Raw genomic sequence first — 18,701 nt, 5'->3', positions numbered from 1 at the left:
CCAGAACTAGGGGGTACAGCCTCAAAAATGAGGGACAAACTTTTAAAACAGAGGTAAGCAGGAAATTTTTTAGCCAGAGAATTGTGAATCTGTGGAATGCTCTGCCACAGACAGATGTGGAGGCCAAGCCCATTGGGTATATTTAAGGCAGAAATTGATTGTTTCCTGATCAGTCAGGGCATCAAAGGATATGGCAAGAAGGCAGGTGTATGGGATTAAGTGGGATCTGGGATCAGCCATGATGGAATGGTGGAGCAGACTCGATGGGCTGAATGGCCTAATTCTGCTCCTTTGTCTCATCTCCACAGGGTCTTATAAGCAACACTTATTAAAATGTGAAGACTTGATGGGGTTTTTCTGTGCTGCTTATATTTTCATTAGACATCATGGAGGAGTTCATTCTTTGAATTTCTGGGAGAGGAGGAGAATAGCATTGTAGTGAAGGCAGGTTGTTGGAAAGGGCTGGGAAAATGAGGCAAGGAGAAGAAACAGGGTATATGAAATTGGACTGTTTCAGGGAAGGGTAATGAGGGAGGGTCTGGACCACTGAATAATTTACAGTCTGTCTGTCTGTCTGTAGATAGAATGCACCCATAAGTGGATGAAGTGTTTGTTGTTATCTGTTTTTGCCTGTATTTCCAGTAAAGATCCAACATAGAGACTGTTCTGTGTCCTTGAAATTGAAGCTCTTTTAAAACGCAATGATCAGTATGATTGGTAAAAGACACACACAAAAAAACAGCTGATAAAAGATGTTTCCAGACACTAAAATTCTTCCTTGAGTAAAGGAAACATGTTATTATAATACTTCTGATTGTAGCTGTCTCTGAAATTAAATTAAATTAATCCCTCTCATTATCTCACCCAGCATTCCAGGCAATAGCAGTATGATACTTAGCAATTTCAAAGTAATTGAAAATTGCCGCAAACAAAACTGAGATAAAAAAAGATCTCAACGCTTCACAAAGAGATAGATGATAAAAAGATTCTTCAAAAAACCCATAGACAAGATATGAAAAAAAGATTTTAAAAAAGGTTGCAGCAGTTCACATGGAAACACTGCACATACTATTTATAACTCAGTATAGCTCCATTCACAGAAGGTTGCTGAGAGTTTGTAGTGAATTTATATTGATCTTAATACAGGTATCTTATTTTCACCCACTACTCCTATAACATACAGAATATTTTTTTTTAGAATTCACAGAATATTATACTTTCTATTTAATAAACTGTATGATAACCCTCATCTTCTACATGACAAAGCATTTTTGTAAATAGCTAGAACCACTGAAGAGGATTTAGAAAGATATATTTTCTATTCCTGTTCTTAGAGCCAATTAAGCACAAATATCCGAGAGTGCATACCTTGCCGCTGCCTTTCATTTTCTGTCACACAGAAAACTCACCCCACTGCATTTACATTTCAGTTCCTAGTGCACAGGACGTTGCATTCAGCCCGAAATGCAAGTACATGATTTTAAAGCAAAATTGAATCGCTGGTCAAGTTGTCTGTTTGGACTGTGTACGTACTTTAGGCAGACTGCAAATCTGTAGACAAAGTAGGAAGTAATATCAGTCCCCGAGATACAAAGAATTGAAACCATTGTTGGCAGAGTATCGACTGCTGCTAGATATTAATTATGCACTTGGACTTAGCAAGAGGATGAATACCCTCAACAGTGATAACTGACAGGAGGAATAAGAGGAAGAAGAAGATCTGTTTGCATTGAAGAACTATCCACAACATAACATCAGCACCCTAATGGAGCAATGCCCGTAGAATTCTGCATCAGCAAGGAAACGGTGACATACTGCAGGATAGAACATTGCAAGGATTCCTTTACTGATGGCTTTAAAATTCAACTGTGCCCTTAATTTTGTCGAAGTCTACCTCATTGATACCGGTAACATCAATAAAATCATAGCGTGCAGAGTTCCAATGGATTATGAAAATGACGGAGGCTGTCTGTGCAAGGAGAGGCAAATTCATTAACTCCTCAAGAGGACAACAGTGAGCAGGTCAATGTTGTGGGCTTTAATTAGCATCAAGTGGAGTAGACTACTTTCAGATCACCCTTGATCCTCTAGAACCCAGAGGGTTTCACTCTCTCAAAGAAGCGCTTCCCTGCCGCCATATATAATGGATCTTAACTACTAGACCCCTGGAGAGTTTGCAAAGCATCTTTACCACCCGTCAGTTTTGCTTCCTCTTTCAGTCCTACACACGAGCACCAGGTGACAACTTCTGAATCCAGCACTGGTACTGCCCCCGCCCCCCCAAGAACGGATCACTCTTATACTACTGCCACCAGCAAATGCTCAGCCAGCGGAGGTCCACCTGGAGGCTAGCTACAACACACATTTTAGATTCTTCTGACGTGATGAGTTTCTGCACCCGCCACAAACTGGGGTGATCAGAACAGGAAAAAAAGTGGAGTAAAGAAAGAGGCCATGGTGGCGTGCTATTCTGGCCCTGAAATATGGAAGGGATGAATTGTCCAGTGGGAAGAAGCTGGCACCAAATAACTTCTGCTCAGACAATAGACCTGCATTTGTTCAAGATGGTCGTGCCCACTCCCACTTAGATCATCTTTAAATACTAGCCTTTCCAGACATGCCACAAGAAAACTCAGAAAAAAACTCCTTCTATCATTGTTACTGTCTTCTCTCTGTTGCTAATCATATCAGTAATTGTTTGACAAAGAAAAGATCAAATCAAATTAATTGTTAAAACTACCCGTATATTTTGCCAACCAGTCATCGAAATAATGCATAAACATTATTTAACCCTGTTTTCCAGCCCATGATCATTAGACTTATACCTGATGCTCCTGGTAAATTGTTTCCATTTGCTATAAAAACCTATTCAGAGATACAAGGTGCATTTTTTGCCATCTGGTGGCTGAACAGCACTGCACAGCAGTTTTTCTTTAAACATCTCAATGTGTCTGCCGAACTATTACGTCGCAAAATAGAATTATAGAAAGTTCTCCAATGTTGAATCCCTTTATAATATTCAATACTATTGGAGATGAGACTTAATAGGTTATTGCAGACATTCTGTTGATAAAGTTGGGAGTTAAATTCCAGTGTCATCAGTAAGGAGTCTGTACGTCTTCCCTGTGGAATGTGTGGGTTTTCCTCATGTGCTCAGGTTTCCTCCCAAAGTCCGAAGGCATAGCGGGTAGGTTAATTGGTCATTGCAAATTGTCCCGTGGTTAGGCTCGGGTAAATCGAAGGGTGCTGGGCAGCATGGCTCAAAGGGCTGCAAGTGCCTTTTCTGCAATGTAAATAAATAAGTAAACAGCACATGGTCTACATATAGTTATCAGGCATTTCAAATACACTTATTTTAGCACAGCCCTCTTAATATTTTTACAGATTCAGAATTATTTCTGAGATAGTTTAACTAGTGTATCAAGAAGCACCATCTATATATTTAGTACGTTAAAAATGGTGTAAAAGGACAGAAACGTTTATAGTCCATTGTCCGAACAGTGCATAATTACAGTCTAGGATTTTGAAAATCAATGCATAAGTTATTCTCTGTTCATAGTTTACATAACCAATAAGGTACAGTCATGGAAATCCTATCATCTGCACTGATCCCTGCAATGTCTTAGTATTTTACAAAGCTGAGGATGTAACCTGTAGAACTGTAATTAAGGATACATACTATTGACTAGAATTACAGATTGCCCTGCCCATTCATTATTACTAATACTTAATTTTTCTACTAGGTCCTTAAGGGATTTCCTGAATGTCTCCAGGCAGACATATGCCTTCACCTCAACCAGGCATTACTTCAGAACTGCAAGGCATTCAAAGGAGCCAGTAAAGGATGTCTCCGAGCTCTGGCCATGAAGTTTAAAACCACACATGCTCCTCCTGGTGACACTTTAGTTCATAGCGGTGATATCCTTACTGCGCTCTACTTCATCTCCAGGGGCTCTATAGAAATCCTGAAAGACAACATTGTGGTGGCAATCCTTGGTAAGTAAGCATGAACTATATAGAATCAATGAGCACTTTTGAATTGACATGCCTTCTTAGATGTTGTTCACGGGCCTACAAATTATAAATATGAATCAGCAACACCAAAAACATTGTCATAAAATGACAAAAATATTTGGCGAACACACATCAAAGTTGCTGGTGAACGCAGCAGGCCAGGCAGCATCTCTAGGAAGAGGTACAGTCGACGTTTCAGGCCGAGACCCTTCATCAGGACTAACTGAAGATTTCCAGCATCTGCAGAATTCCTGTTGTTTGCAGTTTAAAAATATTTGGCTGTTAGCTTAAGCTTTCCCACAAATGTGCAACTTTGCAGATTGAGTAAAATATAAATTCAGTTGAAGTGCTTTGTCTTGAAGATAATTAGCACTGTTTCTAATTTGAGGTGATATAGACAGTGCTGACAAGACTGGCATTCATTGCCTTGACAAAGTGGTGATACAACTGAGCAGAACTAATGAAGGCTCCTTGATCTGAAATTTTAAAGGTGTTGCTCCAAATCACTGCTCGCATTTAGACCAAAAGATACAGGAGCAGAATTAGGCCATTTGGCCTATTGAGTCAAATGTATCCCTTCATGCCCTGACTAATCAAGAATTTATCAACCTCTACCTTAAGTATACCCAATGACTTGATTTCCACAGACGCCTGTGGCAATGAGTTCCACAGATACACCACATCCCAATGCGTGTACATTGAACTCTCTGAATTTCAGGTAAACCCGCCTCCTATGTTTTCCAGTCCTCTCATTATATCCCCTTCCCCATACCATACCAATCCAGCCCCCATTATCCATTTTACCACCTCCCACTCAGTTTCTGGTTCTATCCCCCTACTACTCACACCATTTTATCCACTTGATCCCCTCCTCCAGTTGGTTCCATCTGCCATTCTCTCCCCGAATGTTTCTCATTATCACCTTCCTTTATTCTCACATTCCAGCATGTATGACTTTTATGTTCCTGCTTATCACTCCAGCTTCGCCCTTCCCTTCCTTGATCCCATCTGCCTTGATCTACCATCATTAGCTTCTGTCTCGCAACTCCACCTTCCAGATCTCTGACTTACCACTCAGCCTCTCCTCTTTATACCGTCAGTCTTCCCTCTCCACTGTCGCAGAGCTTCAACCTGAATTATTGACCATTTCTCTGCCCCACCCCGGTAGAAGCTGCCTGGCTTATGGAGTTCCTCCACCAGTTTGCTCACTTTGTTTATTGATGAACTCAAATTACCATTAGTTACTTTTACTGATGCCTTATTCTGCATTTATCTGGAAATCTGAGAGATAGAAATGGGAATGGTGAGGGGTGGGGGGGGTGGGCTAGGGGCAATTACCGGAAGTTCAAGAAATCGATGTTCACGCCATCAGGTTGGAGGCTACCCAGATGGAGTATAAGGTGTTGCTCCTCCAACCTGAGTGTGCAGTAGTAGAGGAGGTCCTGGACTGACATGTTGGGATGGGAATAGGAAGTAGAATTGAAATAGGTGGCCACCAGGAGATCCCACTTTTTCTGGTAGGTGGTGCAAAGGTGCTCAACAAAGCAGTCTCCCAATCTATGTCAGGACTATGTCAGACTAGTGAGGACAAGAGGAATTTTATCCCTGAGAGAGGCAGGTTAATGGGATGAGGGCAGACATGCACAAAATGGAAGAGATGCGGGTGAGGGCACCATTGACGATGGAAGAAGGAGGACATTTCCTTAGTTCTGGAAAGAAAATCCTCGTCCTGAGAGCAGATGCAGCGAAGACGAAGGAATTGAGAGAAGGGGATGGCATTTTTACAAGTAACAGGGTTGGTTGGAAAAGATATAGTCTGTGAGAATCAGTGGGTTACCCCTTTCCCATTTCTTCCATGGTCTTCTGTCCTCTTCTATCAGATTCCCCCTTCCTCAGCCCTTTATCTCAATCAGCAATTGACTTCACAGCTCTTACTTCACCCTCCCCCCCTCCCAGTTTCACCTATCGCTTACTACCTTGTATTTCTTCCTCCCCCCACCTTCTTGCCCTGACTTTTCATCTTTATTTCCAGTCCTGATGAAGGGTCTTGGCCTGAAAGCTCGACTGTTTACTCTTTTTCATAGATGCTGCCTGGCCTGCTGAATTCCTCCAGCATTTTGTGTGTGTTGTTCAGTATTTAATCGGTCATTGTAAACTGTCCTATGGGTACTCGAGGGTTAAATCAGGGGATTGCTGGGCATCGCAGCTCAGAGGTTTGGAAGGGCCCTCTCCATCCTGTATCCCAATAAATAAATAGATAAACAAATCTACTAGATTATTAGCCGTGTCTCTGGACTTCTAAGCCATCAATGTAACTACTTCTTTTATTCCCCATTATTGAATTCTCATTGGTCAAAAACCTCTATACAATTGATTTTGTTACCTTAGGATAGCTGAAGGCACAGATTATGTAAATTATTAAACTTGTACATGCACTCAGTGGCCACTTTATGCAGTACACCTGTACACACACTTGTTAATGCACATATCTAAACAGCCAATTAAGTGGCAGCAACTCAATGTATTAAAATATGCAGGCACGGTCATGAGGTTCATTTGTAGTTCAGCCCAAACATCAGAATGGGGAAGAAATGTGATCTAAGTGGCTTTAACCATGGAAAGGTTACTGGTGCCAGCTGGGTTGGTTTGAGTATCTCAGAAACAACACTCACAATACGCTGGAGGAACTCAGCAGGTTGGGCAGCATCCGTGGAAATGATCAGTCAATGCTTCGGGCCGGAATCCTTCGTCAGGACTGAAGAGGGAAGGGGCAGAGGCCCTATAAAGAAGGTGGGGGGAGGGTGGGAAGGAGAAGGCTGGTAGGTTCCAGGCGAAAAAACAGTAAGGGGAAAGATAAAGGGGTGGTGGAGTGGATGCAGGGAGGTGATAGGCAGGAAAGGTGAAGAAAGAATAGTGGAAAACACAATGGATAGTAGAAGTAGGCGGAACCATGAGGGAGGTGATAGGCAGCTGGGGGAGGGGGCAGAGTGACATAGGGATAGAGGAAGGGAGGGGGAGGGAATTACCGGAAGTTAGAAAATTCAATGTTCATACCAAGGGGCTGGAGACTACCTAGACGGTATATGAGGTGTCGCTTCTCCAACCTGAGTTTAGCCTCATCATGGCAGTAGAGGGGGCCATGTATGGACATTTCCAAATGGGAATGTGAAGTATCTCAGAAACCTGCTGATCTTCTGGGATTTTCACATACACACATACATCTACAGAGAATGATGTGAAAAACAAAAGAATCCACTGAGCGGCAATTCTTTGGGTGAAAATGCCTTGTTAGTGAGAGAGGTCAGAAGAGAATGGCCAAACTGGCTCAAGCTGACATGTTACAACACTGGAGCGCAGAAGAGCATCTACAAATGCACCACATATCGAAGCTTGAAATGGATGGGCCGTAGCCGAAGAAGACCATGAACATACACTGAGTGGCCACTTTATTAGGCAGAGGAGAAATTTATTAGAGTGGCCACCATGTGTACACAGTGGAATGCCTCTCCATACCATCTGCTCTTTGAACATTTTTAGTTTCCAATATAATACACACTCACAAATAAAATTAAATTCATCTTATTTTGCCATTTTGGGAAGGGCAACAATGGGTGAACTTTTCATGCAGCTTTATTTATCTTGGACCACCTTACCAGTGCACCAAGAACTAAGTCTGTTGGGTGTGCATTGTGCGTGATGTCCTTGGTTTTCCTACATCCAAGAAAATCATGTGTAGCCATCTTCTACTTCTCAGAACCGGAGTGGAAGTCATAGAGTCCTAGAGAACTACAGCACAGAAACAGGCTCTTTGGACCATCTAGCCCATGCTGAACTATCATTCTGCCTGGTCCCATCAACCTGTATCTGACCGTTCCCTTCCCATTCATTTTCTTTTGCAAACCTCTTTTAAACATTGAGATCGAAACTGCATTTACCACTTCTGTTGGCAGCTCATTCCACACTCCCACTGCCTTCAGAGAGAAGAGGTTCCCCATCATATTCCCCTTAAAGCTTTTACCTTTCACCCTTAACCAATGACCTCTAGTTCTAGTCTCACCCAATCTCAGTAGAAAAATCCAGCTTATATTTGCCCAATCTATGCCCCTTGTAATTTTGTATACCTCTGTCAAATCTACCCTCATTCTCCTATGCTAGAACCTTTATTGTTTAGAGATTATCAATTATTTGTACATTATTTTTTGATGTGTCGGAATAAATTAAGTTTTTTTCCAAACTTTGTGGCATATTTGACAGCACATATTGACCAGGGAACTCCTCTTCCCTGTGAAGGTGATGAATTTGTGCTGTCAAGTTTGGCACTTCAATGCAGGCCCAAAACGTGTTGACAAGAGCTGTAAATTAGATTTGATTAGTTTATTGTCATCCACGTACATTTCCTGTTGAAATGAAACTCACAGAGTAATCAGTACACATGGCAGTACTGTAATAATCTCCCGATAGATCTGAATTCTTTGAAAACTTGCGACATATCAGTTTGTACTTGCCGAAGGAGGAAGATCACAGAAGTTTCTGTTTAAGGAGCAGCTCACGCAAAATGCTGAAGGAACCCAGCAAGTCAGGCAACATCTATGGAGGGGAATAAGCATTCCCCTGACTTGCTGGGTTCCTCCAGCTTTTCGTTTGTGCAGATTTACAGCATCTCCAGAATCTCTGGTGCTTCTATTTTAGGAAAGTAGAACTCATTTTATTTTTCCTTGCCAGAGAGCAGCAGGCAATAAAAACTTCAGGAATTGCTAAGTTTCCAGCTTTTCCTTGCACTGCACCAGTTTTGTTTAAAAATTTCATACATGTAAGGCTTTCAGTCTCTGGTCAAGCAGCAGATCTACAACCATAATCAGAACAGCCAGGTGGTTGATGTCCACATCCAGGTAGCTGTCATAATAATAAACACAAGAAATTCTGCAGATGCTGTAAATCCAGAGCAACACACACAAAATGCTGGAGGAACTCAGCAGGTCAGGCAGTATCAGTGGAAATGAATAAACAGTCAAAAGTTTTGGGCTGAGAACCTTCATCAGGACTGGAAAGGAAGGAGGAAGATGTCACAATAAGAAGGTAGGGAAAGGGGAAGGAGCACAAGCTAGAAAGTTATAGGTAACGCCAAGTGGGTTGGGGGCGGGAAGGTTTGAAGTAAGAAGCTGGAAATTGATAGGTGGAAAAGGTAAAGGGCTGTAGAAGGAATCTGATAGGAGGGGAGAGTGGACCATGGGAGAAAGGGAAGGAGGAGGGGCATTAGGGAAAGGTAATAGGCAGATGAGGAAAAGACATAAAACAAGAGTCAGAGTGGAGAATTGAAAAAGTAAGAAGGGGAGGGGGAAAATTACCAGATGTTGGAGAAATCAATGTTCCTTCCATCAGGTTTGAGGCTACCTAGACAGAATATAAGCTATTGCTCCTCTAACCTGGCAGTGGCCTCATCGTGACACATGAGGAGGCCATGAACTGACATATGGAAATGGGAATGGGGATTTGAATTCAAATGGTTGGTCCACTAGGAAATCCTACCTTTGGTGGAGGAGTGAAGGTGCTCAATAAAGCCATTCCCCCAGCCTATGTTGGGTCTCACCTATGAGAGAGGCTACATTGGGAACAATAAATGACCCCAACAGATTTGCAGGTGAAGTGTTCCCTCACCTGGAAGGACTCTGAATGGAGCTGAGGAAGGAGACAAATGGATAGGTATATCACTTTTTCCACTTGCAGCGATAACTGCTGGGAGGAAGATTAGTGGGGAGGGATGAATGGACAAAGGAAACATGGAGGGAGCAGTCCCTGTATAAAATAGTGAGTGGAGAGAAGGTAAAGATGTGGTTGCTGGCAGGGTCCTGTGAAAGATGGTGGAAGTTGCAGAAAATGAGGTGTTGGATGTGAAGGCTCATGGAGTGATCGGTGAGGACAAGAGGAACTCCATCCGTTAAGGTGGCAGGAAGACAGCGTGATCATGGATAATACTTTGAATTATAATAATAAGCAGTCATAATACTTTGAATTTGTGCCATCTCAATATCTACACCTTTTAGCCAACATATCAGAATAATCGGCTTCTATTGATAGTCGATGGCTACCCACTAACTACACAGAAAACAGCAGAATCTGTCTACACTGTGAGCTACACAGTCACCACAATGTGTCCTTAGGAAGGTTATCAGTATTTTCCAACAATACCTCCCATGTTTGCATTGCTCTGGAGGTAATTACACTGCACAGCAGAGGAGGTCTACATCTAAACCAACAACACAAAGCTTCAGCCTTGCCAATAGCTGCAATCCTCTCCGTTATTTCTACATCTAGCCAAAACAGAAGCCATTCAAATATCTATCTATTCATCTGCATGCCTATCTATTGTGCCTGATTTGTATGCCTTTTCCTGCTCTAGGGTTCCTCTACCATGGCTTCTCATTGGGTATAGCAAGTTATGGGCAAAGGGTGCCTGCTACTTGTAGCAAGAAAGCCTGTAGATGGCATTGGGCAACAGTCCTGGCATTAATTACCCATCATGCATCAGCTCCTTATGAAAGATAACCATCTGGACTGCATAGCTGACTGGCAAGGGGATTGTCGAGTGTCAGAGGTGACACCCTGTTCACTTTCATTCTATGGGACAGCAATAAAATCACGTACCTAGAACCACTGCCTCTACTCAAGGACAATGCCTCAGTATTCCATGCTGGGGACAGATTATACTGGACAACCATTTTATTTCAAAAGTGGTGCTTCCTAAGCATTTTTTAATGGTACACCACTTGAAATTGAACACAAATATCATTTCAGACTCCTTGTATCATGCAGGAATTTGGGGAAACAAGAAATTAACTTTTATTGAATATAATGCATTTAATTGCATAACAGTTCTAACACATTCCAATTGTTCAATGAAGCTAAAAATGTTTTGTTGATGATTTTTGTTTGTACTCAGTGTCTGAGGCTTCTTGCTTAAGTGTCCAACAAGAATCAGCCAGCATTATGGGTTCCATTTGCCCTGATCCCGTTTTCCATGACCACAATGTCCTGGTGAAAACTTTCACCATGTTTGTCACTGACAGCACCAAGATTTGCAGGGAAGAAATTTAAATAGGAATGCAAAAAGTGAACCCTTGGATGCCTTCCATGCAATTTTCTCCAGTCACACTAGAAGTTCTTCAAATTGCCTGTCATTGAAGACCTGTTTGATTTGTGGACCAACAAAACTGCCTTCCTTCGTCTTGGTATCAGTTATTCTGACTTGAATTATGAATTTTGGTAACAAATATAGGCGATTTTTTTAAAAAGTGCATGACAGGGAAATTTCATGGCATTGAGAGCGGTAAGCATAAAGGAGTTGGGGGCTTACTGTTCTGGTTAACAATGGATGGTGCAATCTGGGTCATACTACGATCGAGGAACGTGTTTGTAGACCGGATATTGAACTTTTTGCTGTTGGACTTCGGCCATATTCCACCGAGATACAACATTGGGCGGCACGGGAGGTCATTCCTGCCTGGGGCCACCAAACTTTGCAGATCCTCCCGTGGAGGGTCAGACACCCTGAGCCAATAGGCTTGTCCTGGACTTATTTTCCATCTGGCATAGTTTGCATCTTGTTGTTTGATTGTTCGTGGTTTTTGTATTGCTATATTTACGCTCTATTCTTGGTTGGTGCGGCTGTAACGAAACCCAATTTCCCTCGGGATCAATAAAGTATATCTACCTATCTATCTATCTATCTATCTACCTTTTCATGATCAGCGGCACAAAATCTATAAGATGCACCCTAAAGTATTCAGGAAGCAACGTCTTTGTTGTCCTCTGTTACCGAAGCACTGTCATACCCTCAAAGCCCCTTTGAACACTGACAGATGCAAGCTTACAAAAGCTGCCAGAGTGCTCTGGATATGGTGTGTCAAGAATTTGAGATCTGAGACCCACATTGTCTCAAAACATGTTTCTGAAAATGTACACATTCAGCTTGTTGGCCAAAGCCTGGACAATTCAGCCTAGCAGCCTCTGAATATTTCAGAATGCCAGAAATACTCACAAACATTTAAGTTATGATACTTTTGACAGCTGGCTAAGTCTGGGCCATGACCTAGCCAGCTGTCAAAATATTTCTGCAGGTCTCAGCATGTTCAGGCGCCAGCACATGGTGCGATTTACATTCCAAGTATCTGGCAGGCTTGATGGAGAACTTTGCTGACCAGGTTAATCCTGGTTTCAGTAAGAAGGATGCTGCTTAATGATCTCTTCAGGTGCCCTCCTAGGGTTAGGGGCATGGCAAAGAACATGCAGCTTATGTCCAGCTGGAATTTGTGCACAGACTGGTGTAATTTTCTAAGTGCCCTGTTAGTATATCATACTTTTACATAGACTTTTATATGACCAGGGACTAATTAATACAGAGAAAAAAAGATGCCAGGTGATACTCAATGTTGTAATCAGTAAAAATAATCTATTTTTGATATGATTTTGGATACCCATCTTGGTTTTTCTACTAGATTTAAAACCAAGGAGTTCAATGTGAAATTGTTTTATTTGGTGAGTGAGCATGGTATGTGATTGTCACATATTTCAGGTTTTCAGTGTAGTTTTTTGTTGTCTTTACCCCTATTCTGATGTGCTATGCTCTTACGTTCTTCCTTACCTGATGATGGTTTAGTCGTAGGCAAATCCTAAACCAATTGACAAATTGACTGACCTGCTAAATGCATCTTCTCTATTTTCAGTGGGATCCTGCCACCAAACACGTCTTTACATCCCTGCCCCCATCCCACTCTCCACTTTCCACAGGGATTGCTCCCTCCATAATTCCCTTGTCCATTCATCCCTCCCAATAATCTCCCTCATGGCACATATCCCTGCAAGCGACAGAAATGCTACAGCTGCCCATTCACCTACTCCCTCATCTTTATCCAGGGCCCCAAACAATCCATCTAGGATTCACCTGCAAATCTGTTGGGGTTGTCTTTTGTATTCGGTGCTCCCAATGTAGCCTTCTCTACATTGGTAAGACCCGACATAAATTGGGGGACCACTTTTTTTGAGCACCACTGCTCCATCCGCCAAAAAGCGGAACTTCCTGGTGGCCGACCATTTTAATTCCTACTCCCATTTCAGTTCTGACGTGTTGGTCCATGGCCTCCTCTTTTGCCATGATGAGGTCGCTCTCAGGGTGGACAAGGAACAGCTCACATTCTGTCCAGCTAGCCTCCAACCTGATGGCATGAACATTTATTTCTCCTTCGAGTATTTTTTCCTCACCCTTCCCCCTTCTTCTATTCCTCACCTTGCCTATCACCTCCCCCTGGTGTCCCTCCTCCTTCCCTTTCTCCTATGGTTCACTCTCCTATCAGATTCCTTCTTCTCCAGCCCTTTACCTTTTCCTCCCACCTGGCTTCACCTACCTATCGCCTACCAACCAGTCCTCCTTCTCCTTCCCTCACCTTTTTATTCTGCCAACTTCCCCCTTCCTTTCCAGTCCTGATGAAGGTTCTCGCCTGTTCATTCTTTTCCATAGAAGTCACCTGACCTGCTGACTTCCTCTCACATTTTGTGCATGTTGCTAAAATGCATTGACAATTATCTCTTTAGCATCTGATTGAGGAGCAGTAGTACACTGAACATGCCTCTTGCTTTCTGAGAGAAATCTTTTAACTTGATTATTGAAAAATATTCCTTTTTATAAAACATAGAACACTACTGCACACAACAGGCCCTTTGGCTCACCATGTTGTTCCAACATTTTCACCTACTCTAAAATCAATCTAACCCTTCCCTCATACATAGCCCTCCATTTTTCTATCATTCATGTGCCTATCTAAGTGTTTCTTAAAAATTCCTAATGAATCTGCCTCTACCACCACACCGGGCAATGCGTTCCACAAACCTATCACGCTCTCTGTGTGAAAAGACTTACCTCTGGCCTTTCCCTGTACTTTCCTCCCATCACTTTAAAATTATGCCTCTTAAAATGATTTATTTTCTACTCATTGAGAAGTACAGGCCCTTCCAGCCCAACGAGCCACACCACCCAACAACCCTAGCCTAATCACGGGACAATTTACAATCAGCAATTGACCTAGTAACCATTACATCTTTGGAATGTAAGAGGAAACCGGAGCAAATCCACGCATTCAAAGGGAGGATGTACCAACTCCACACAAATGCCGTCGGAATTTAACTCTGAACTCTGATGCCTACAGCTGTTATGGCTTTGCACTAACCGCTCTGCTACCTTAGTGCCCTGTGTGACTATGAGATTATTTTGAACATGAGAAATTCTGCAGATGCTGGAAATCCAAAGTAATGTACATAAGATGCTGGAGGAGCTCAGCAGGCCGGGCAGTACCTATGGAAATGAATAAACAATCAACATTTCGGGCTGAGACCTTCTATGAGATAGTAACTATGGAATTATCTTCAAGCCTTCTTGAGTGGAAAAGCTCTTGTAAATATTGGATACTGCATTACCTTTGAAAGGCAGCATCAGTTGCCTGAAGGGGTTAACTGTATTATGCAAGCTAAAGACAAAAACAAAATAGGAAAGGAAACCTTATAGAAAATTCAAATATCTCAGTATATGATATACAAAAACCAAACTGTCTCTAGGTTTCAGTTTCTAAACTGTGAACTTCTCACAGACTAGAAATTGAAACCTAAATACTTTGTAATGATTAGCAACTAGATACTGTATTTCCTGTCATTGAATAAACATCATAAAATCTGCGTATGTCAGTCGATTAATAGAACCAAAGCTGTATTGAGATGGGGAGCCCTGCCTCTAATAGCTGTCTGTACATTGTTGCCTAAAGATGATTGAATAGGCTGATAAATGGCAAACTTGTCCAAAAATTGTTCGACAACTCATCTAATTGCTAAATTCAGTGTCTCTTAAAAATGTACTTTGCACTTGTCAGCAAAGATGTATTGTAGCACTTTCTTACAGTTTAACCTTCAGGCATAGGTGCCGTATTATAAAATTAAAGTAACATTCATCAAACTCTGATATTACTTGCCTTTCCAGGTTATTGACAAATCCGTTGTATAATGAGGTTATTTTTCAATGTCTGGCTGATATTGAGCAGGTGTTCGAAGCTAAATCTTACAAAAACTGCTCATTTTTCACTGGATAAATGGTCTTCAGAGTAAATCTTGACATAATGGGGCTACTCAGTGGTAAATCCATTGTAAATCTTTGCCACTTCTGGCTATTTTTTTCCTACCAATTTCTGATTATCAAGAATACTTGTCCTCTGTAACAACATATAATTTATTTTCTGTTCAGTGCCATTGAGACAATAAGCTAAATATTATATCAGTTGGATCCAGATCCTTTTGTCCTCAGCTTTTCCCAAGAAGTAGTTCATGTTCATAGCTTTCATTTCGTTATTCTGAACCACTTGCTGGTAAAGCATTTTCTCTCTCTTCATGTGCCTTGCGCGTTATACACTTGGGTGATCATGGCTTTCCACATCGAACGATCCCACGCAGCGTCAATGATATCTCACACAATTAGATCTGTTAGTTCTTTCACAGTGTCCATATATTTTCTTCTTTGCCTTCCTCTTACGCGTTTCCCAGGCATATGGCCTTGTAATGTAAGGCATTCTATTTCTCCCTTTCTGATGACATAGCCCAGGAATTTAAGTTTCCTCTCATTTAATGTTCTCATTAAAGCTCTTTTTGTATGGGCACATTGGAGTACTGTCTCATTAGTTACCCTATCTCTATATGATATTTCAGCATTCTTCTAAGAAACCACATTTCTGTTGCTACTAAATTTCTTTGGAGATCTGGTGTTATGGTCCATGTTTCGAAAGCATACAGCAAGATTGACCAGGTGTAACATTTTAGTAGCCTAAGCCTTGTTGTCGTAGAAATGTGTCTGTTGGTAAAAAAGTATTTTAACATCTGAAATTCTTGGCCTCGCTAATCTTCATGAAGAGAGTGGTCTTATTTTTACTGTAAGTGGCTATGGACTAATTGGTGAAGTTCTGAGTAGGCCTGTCTCTCAGGGAAATGATTAACCATAGAAAAGAAAAAGGTCACTGCGCGCTGGTAAATGTCAATCACCAGTAGCTTGAGCATAATGTAACACGAAGGGAGGTTTTCATAAGGATTTAAAACCCATTTCAAACTTAATATAAGCTTAATGAATACGAAGATTTGGGTCCTGAGGCAGAGGGAGCAGAGGTGTTCAATGATCCCAATAACTGGCTAAAAGCTGGGATCGGTTCTGTCTACCTGTCGGCAGTGGTCATTGCAATTTCAAAGGTGCCATTAAGCAAAAGAGATTTACAAGGATGTTGCTGAGATTCATAGGAAAATGTTGAACAGGTTGGGGGCGATAGTGCGAACGTGCACATAGGGTAAAGGTACACAGTCTCTTTCTCAGGTGAGTCAAGAACCAGAGGGCATAGGGTTGATGTAAGAGTGGAGAGATTAAATTGGAACCTGAGGGACAACTTTTCCACCCAGACTGGTCAGTATATGGAATGTGCTGCCAGAGGAAGATGTTGAGCCAGGTAAATAACAACATTTAAAAGGTACCTGGACAGGTAAATAGAAAACAGATGTTCACAAGGATATGAGCCAAACACAGACATCTAGGATTACTTTGGATTGATCTGCAGGGACCAGTTAGCCTGAGGGCTGGCTTCCATGAATCTAAATATATGCCACCTTTGATTTTGCCCCCTGTAAGAGCTACATTTTTTTTATTTATTTGTAACCCTCAGATTTGGCCAGCATGCGTTTGTCTGGGGGAAGACAGCCTCTGGCCCAGCCAAATCTCGTTTGTGTGGATGCTGCGTGATGTGTTACCCAGTTACAAATCCGAACCGCAAAATATCAGACAGTACACTGTATGCAATTAAATGTCTGAACTTTATAAATCTTAATCTGACTATAGGATTAGTAAAGAGAATAAAAAGAAAAAGGGCCCATTTTAACGAAACAGCCTAATGTGCACATTGGAGTTCCCGGATTCACCCATTCGTTCCCCTTCGATCTCCTCCGAGTGTCGTTGACCATCAGACCCTCGCTCTGAGCCAACTCCATCTGCCGGTCTACCAACCCTTTCCATTTGCGTCTCCTCCCTTCATCCCTCACCGACAAAAGACCGCGAAATCCCGGCTCCCAGCCCCACACAAAAGAACAACATGCCTCTCATTGGATAGCACACATTCCAAAGCCCCCATTATCTCTAGTCATAACCCAAACATTGCTGCTACAGAGAAACCATTACATTAGCAGTGAAACATTACATAGAGGCCATTATATTAGCAGTGAAACCTTACAGCGCGTTACAGATTTTATTTATTGAGATTCAAAACAGAAAACACCTGTCCGACCCTTCAAGCTGCACTGCTCAGTAACCGCCAATTTAACCCTAGTCAAATCATGGGACAATTTACAATGACCAATTAAATTACCAACTGGTATAGCATTGGACTGTGGGAGGAGCCTGGAGCACCCGGAGGAAACCCACACGGTCACGAGGAGAATGTATAAACTTCTTACAGAAAGCAGCAGCAGGAATTGATCCTGGGTCACTGGTGCTGTAAAACGTTGTGCTGACCACTACACTACCATGCAGCCCTGTTCTGTATTATATGTTAGCAGAGGGAGCATTTTAATGACCATTATTCTCTAAGGATTGCTATATTTTTCTCTTTTGTCAGCCTGTGGCTGGCCAGTAAGTAGAATGCCAGTGAATAGAGTGAGTGAGGGAACAAACTCCTCCTGATTCTCCAACAAATAAATCCCAGCCTCCACAATTCTCCATTGGCAAATGCAGAAAACTCACTAGCGATGCTAAATCCTGTAAATGGCCACTTTCAAGCTTCTCTTGGCAGCAGACAGACGGAAGCAAGCAAAACAGTGTTATTTTTTGTAACGTCAAAACATTAAACTAATTCAAAGAAGGCGTTGGAGTCTGAAGTACTGGCATAACTTCGCCATTACGTTAAGTGAGGTGTGCGCATATCATGTGGTAGCATGATGATGTATGCAATTCAAAGGTTCATAGGTTCAGAGTTTCACTTTATTGTCAAAGTGCGCATGTACAATACAACTCTGAAATTTGTCTTCTCCAGATAGCCATGAAATACAGAAAGCCCATGGAGTTGATGAAAGAAAGACTTCCTTCCCCCTCCCCCCCTCCACCGGCACAGAATAGAAAAGAAAGAAAACTCACAGACCTCAAAATCCCCCACCCCCACCACACAGAAAAAAAAGCAACAATACCATCCACTCCCCCTCCCCATAGAAAAAACGACAATAAGAATCCCCGACCTCCCTCACTTGCAGAAAAAAACAGCGACAATAAAAATCCCTGAACCCCCCTCACTTGCAGAAAAAAAGATGTGACAATAATTTTAGACCAGTGAGTCTTACTTCAGTGGTTGGTAAGTTGATGGAGAAGATCCTGAGAGGTAGGATTTATGAACATTTGGAGAGGCATAATATGATTAGGAATAGTCAGCATGGCTTTTGAAAGGTAGGGCATGCCTTACGAGTCTGAATGAATTTTTTAAGGATGTGACTAAACACATTGATGAAGGAAGAGCAGTAGATGTAGTGTATATGGATTTCAGCAAGGCATTTGATAAAGTACCCCAAGCAAGGCTTATTGAGAAAGTAAGGAGGCACGGGATTCAAGGGGACATTGATTTGTGGATCCAGAACTGGCT

General features: G+C 42.0%; 1 protein-coding gene across 1 annotated transcript in view; it reads left to right on the top strand.

Annotated features, from left to right (window-relative positions):
• The window catches only part of LOC140198771 (voltage-gated inwardly rectifying potassium channel KCNH7-like), a 581,620-nt gene that overhangs the window by 530,287 nt on the left and 32,632 nt on the right, over positions 1–18,701 (top strand). Inside the window, exon 10 of the mRNA XM_072259781.1 lies at positions 3,744–3,996. Coding sequence (XP_072115882.1) covers positions 3,744–3,996 — 253 coding nt within the window. The remainder of the gene's footprint in view (positions 1–3,743; positions 3,997–18,701) is intronic.

Source organism: Mobula birostris, chromosome 6 (genome assembly GCF_030028105.1).
Source record: "Mobula birostris isolate sMobBir1 chromosome 6, sMobBir1.hap1, whole genome shotgun sequence".
Classification (NCBI taxonomy): Eukaryota; Metazoa; Chordata; class Chondrichthyes; order Myliobatiformes; family Myliobatidae; genus Mobula; species Mobula birostris.
The sequence above is the reverse complement of the archived record's forward strand: the minus strand, read 5'-3'. Positions and strand labels throughout refer to the sequence as shown.